The sequence below is a fragment of the Poecilia reticulata genome, linkage group LG18, assembly GCF_000633615.1.
Source record: "Poecilia reticulata strain Guanapo linkage group LG18, Guppy_female_1.0+MT, whole genome shotgun sequence".
NCBI lineage: Eukaryota > Metazoa > Chordata > Actinopteri > Cyprinodontiformes > Poeciliidae > Poecilia > Poecilia reticulata.
Window position 1 is genome coordinate 19,948,365 of NC_024348.1, and position 2,080 is coordinate 19,950,444.

General features: G+C 39.2%; 1 protein-coding gene across 1 annotated transcript in view; it reads left to right on the plus strand.

Moving 5' to 3' along the window:
- Positions 1-1,323: 1,323 nt before the first annotated feature.
- Positions 1,324-2,080, plus strand: part of LOC103480901 (tripartite motif-containing protein 16-like protein) — a 2,385-nt gene continuing 1,628 nt past the window's right edge. Inside the window, exon 1 of the mRNA XM_008436102.1 lies at positions 1,324-2,073. Within this exon, the coding sequence (XP_008434324.1) occupies positions 1,458-2,073 (616 nt within the window). The 5' untranslated portion in view covers positions 1,324-1,457. The remainder of the gene's footprint in view (positions 2,074-2,080) is intronic.

Sequence of the window (2,080 nt, forward strand, 5' to 3'; positions counted from 1 at the left end):
CTGGTGTAAGTATTATTGCTTTGCTTTCTTTGTGTTTAGTGAATGAAAAAAAGAAAGTCAATAATAAACACATCCATTATGAAAACCTTTTAGCCAAGTACAGCATAATGGCAGTACCGATACAACTTCTACACTTTGAAGCCTGCAGAGTCAGTCGAAACGAAAAATCCCATAGAAGCTAAGCTCTGCGAGGAGGTTAATGTGAGACATGAAGTCACGTGGGACTTTCGAGGGGCGTTTCTGGGCGGAGCTTGGTAAGGTCCATTGTATTTGTTGTCGTTTCAACTTTTAAGTTGATGTTTTTTCACTTTAACTGCATTTCTTTTAGCAGTGTCACCTTCTTAGCGGTGTCACCTTCTTAGCGGTGTCACTTTCTTCAACAACTCAATGCAATCCTTTTGTAGATGATAAACTTGGTCATTTCTATTAGTGTCTAACATCTCTCTCTCTCTGTTAGACAAAGATCTTAGCTGAGCTTTTACTTTGACGAATTGTAACATCAGATGTACAATTCCCAGACAGTGAATTCAAAACTAGACTTCAATTTATTAATTATTCACCACTGAACAACTTTAACAGTAGTCATTCAGTTAAAATCCTCCACTAAAACAACATGGTTCTCTCTGAAGTAATGATGTGTCTTATTATATCTATCAGTTATAAACTCGGCTGTTAAAGTGTAGTCTGGTCCAGGCACATAAACCAGAATAACACTGATCTGTCTGAACTCCTGAGGAAGACAGTAAGTTTCACAAACCGACAGAAATGCATAATCCACCTCTGATGTGTAGCTACTACTGAGATGTTCAAATTATCTAATGAATGTTTTACTGTTTAATCACAGTAAATTAATACGTCTGATACAGTAAGATATTTATTTAATGCAAGAAATCAGTTGATTTTACTGATTTAAACAGAAAGATGTTTTATAGAGTTAAATATCTTCAAATGTAAAACCTTCATTGATCAATAATTTACTTAGATCTTTACTGTGCAACAAATCTTTTACAAGTACAAAATGTAAAAGATCTGTTAGTCACACAAATGAATAACAATGACACTGTTCACAGTGAATTAAGCTAATAGGACCAATGATGAATAGATTAATAAATATAACAATGATTATGGTCGACTGGAGACCAAAGTCAGAGTCTGAACTGAAATGTTTACAAAACAGGAAGTGAAGTGAGAAATGCAGCAACAATCTGAAGTCTTTGGAGATCCTCTGCCCTCCCAACAACTGCTGTGAAGCTCCTCCCTTCTGTTCAGCACAAAGTTCAGCTTTACTGCTGCTTTTCCTGGTTCCTCCCATAAAAGTCAGCTGAAAACTTTAGGTTCGGTACGATCACTGAGCTGACGAGACAAACTGCTGCAGATCAGTAAGCAACAAACTGGTGTTTGGCTTCTTGTGGGACACATCTACAGGAAGAATAAAATCAGTGTTGCTGAGAAGGGAAATGGCTCAGAGAGGAAATCAGATGGATTCAAGTAAAATCTCCTGTTCCATTTGTTTGGATCTTCTGAAGGATCCGGTGACTATTCCCTGTGGACACAGTTACTGTATGAACTGTATTAAATGCCACTGGGATAGAGAAAATCAGAGGAGGATCCACAGCTGCCCTCAATGCAGGAAAGAGTTCAAACAGAGGCCTGGACTAGAGAAAAACTTCATGTTAGCAGAGTTGGTGGAAGATCTGAAGAAGACTGAACTCCAAGCTGCTCCAGCTGATCACTGCTATGCTGGACCTGAAGATGTGGCCTGTGATGTCTGTACTGGGAGGAAGATGAAAGCTGTTAAGTCCTGCTTATCCTGCCTGGCTTCTTATTGTGAGAATCACTTCCAAGCCCACAATAATGTCCCTGGATTGAAAAAACATACATTGGTGAATCCCTCCAAGAACCTCAAGCAGAATATCTGCTCTCGTCATGATGAGGTGATGAAGATCTTCTGTCGTACTGATCAGCAGTGTATCTGTTATCTCTGCACTATGGATGAACATAAAGGCCATGAAACAGTCCCAGCTGCAGCAGAAAGAGCTGAGAAGCAGAAGAAGCTCCAGGAGAGTCGACAACAAATCCA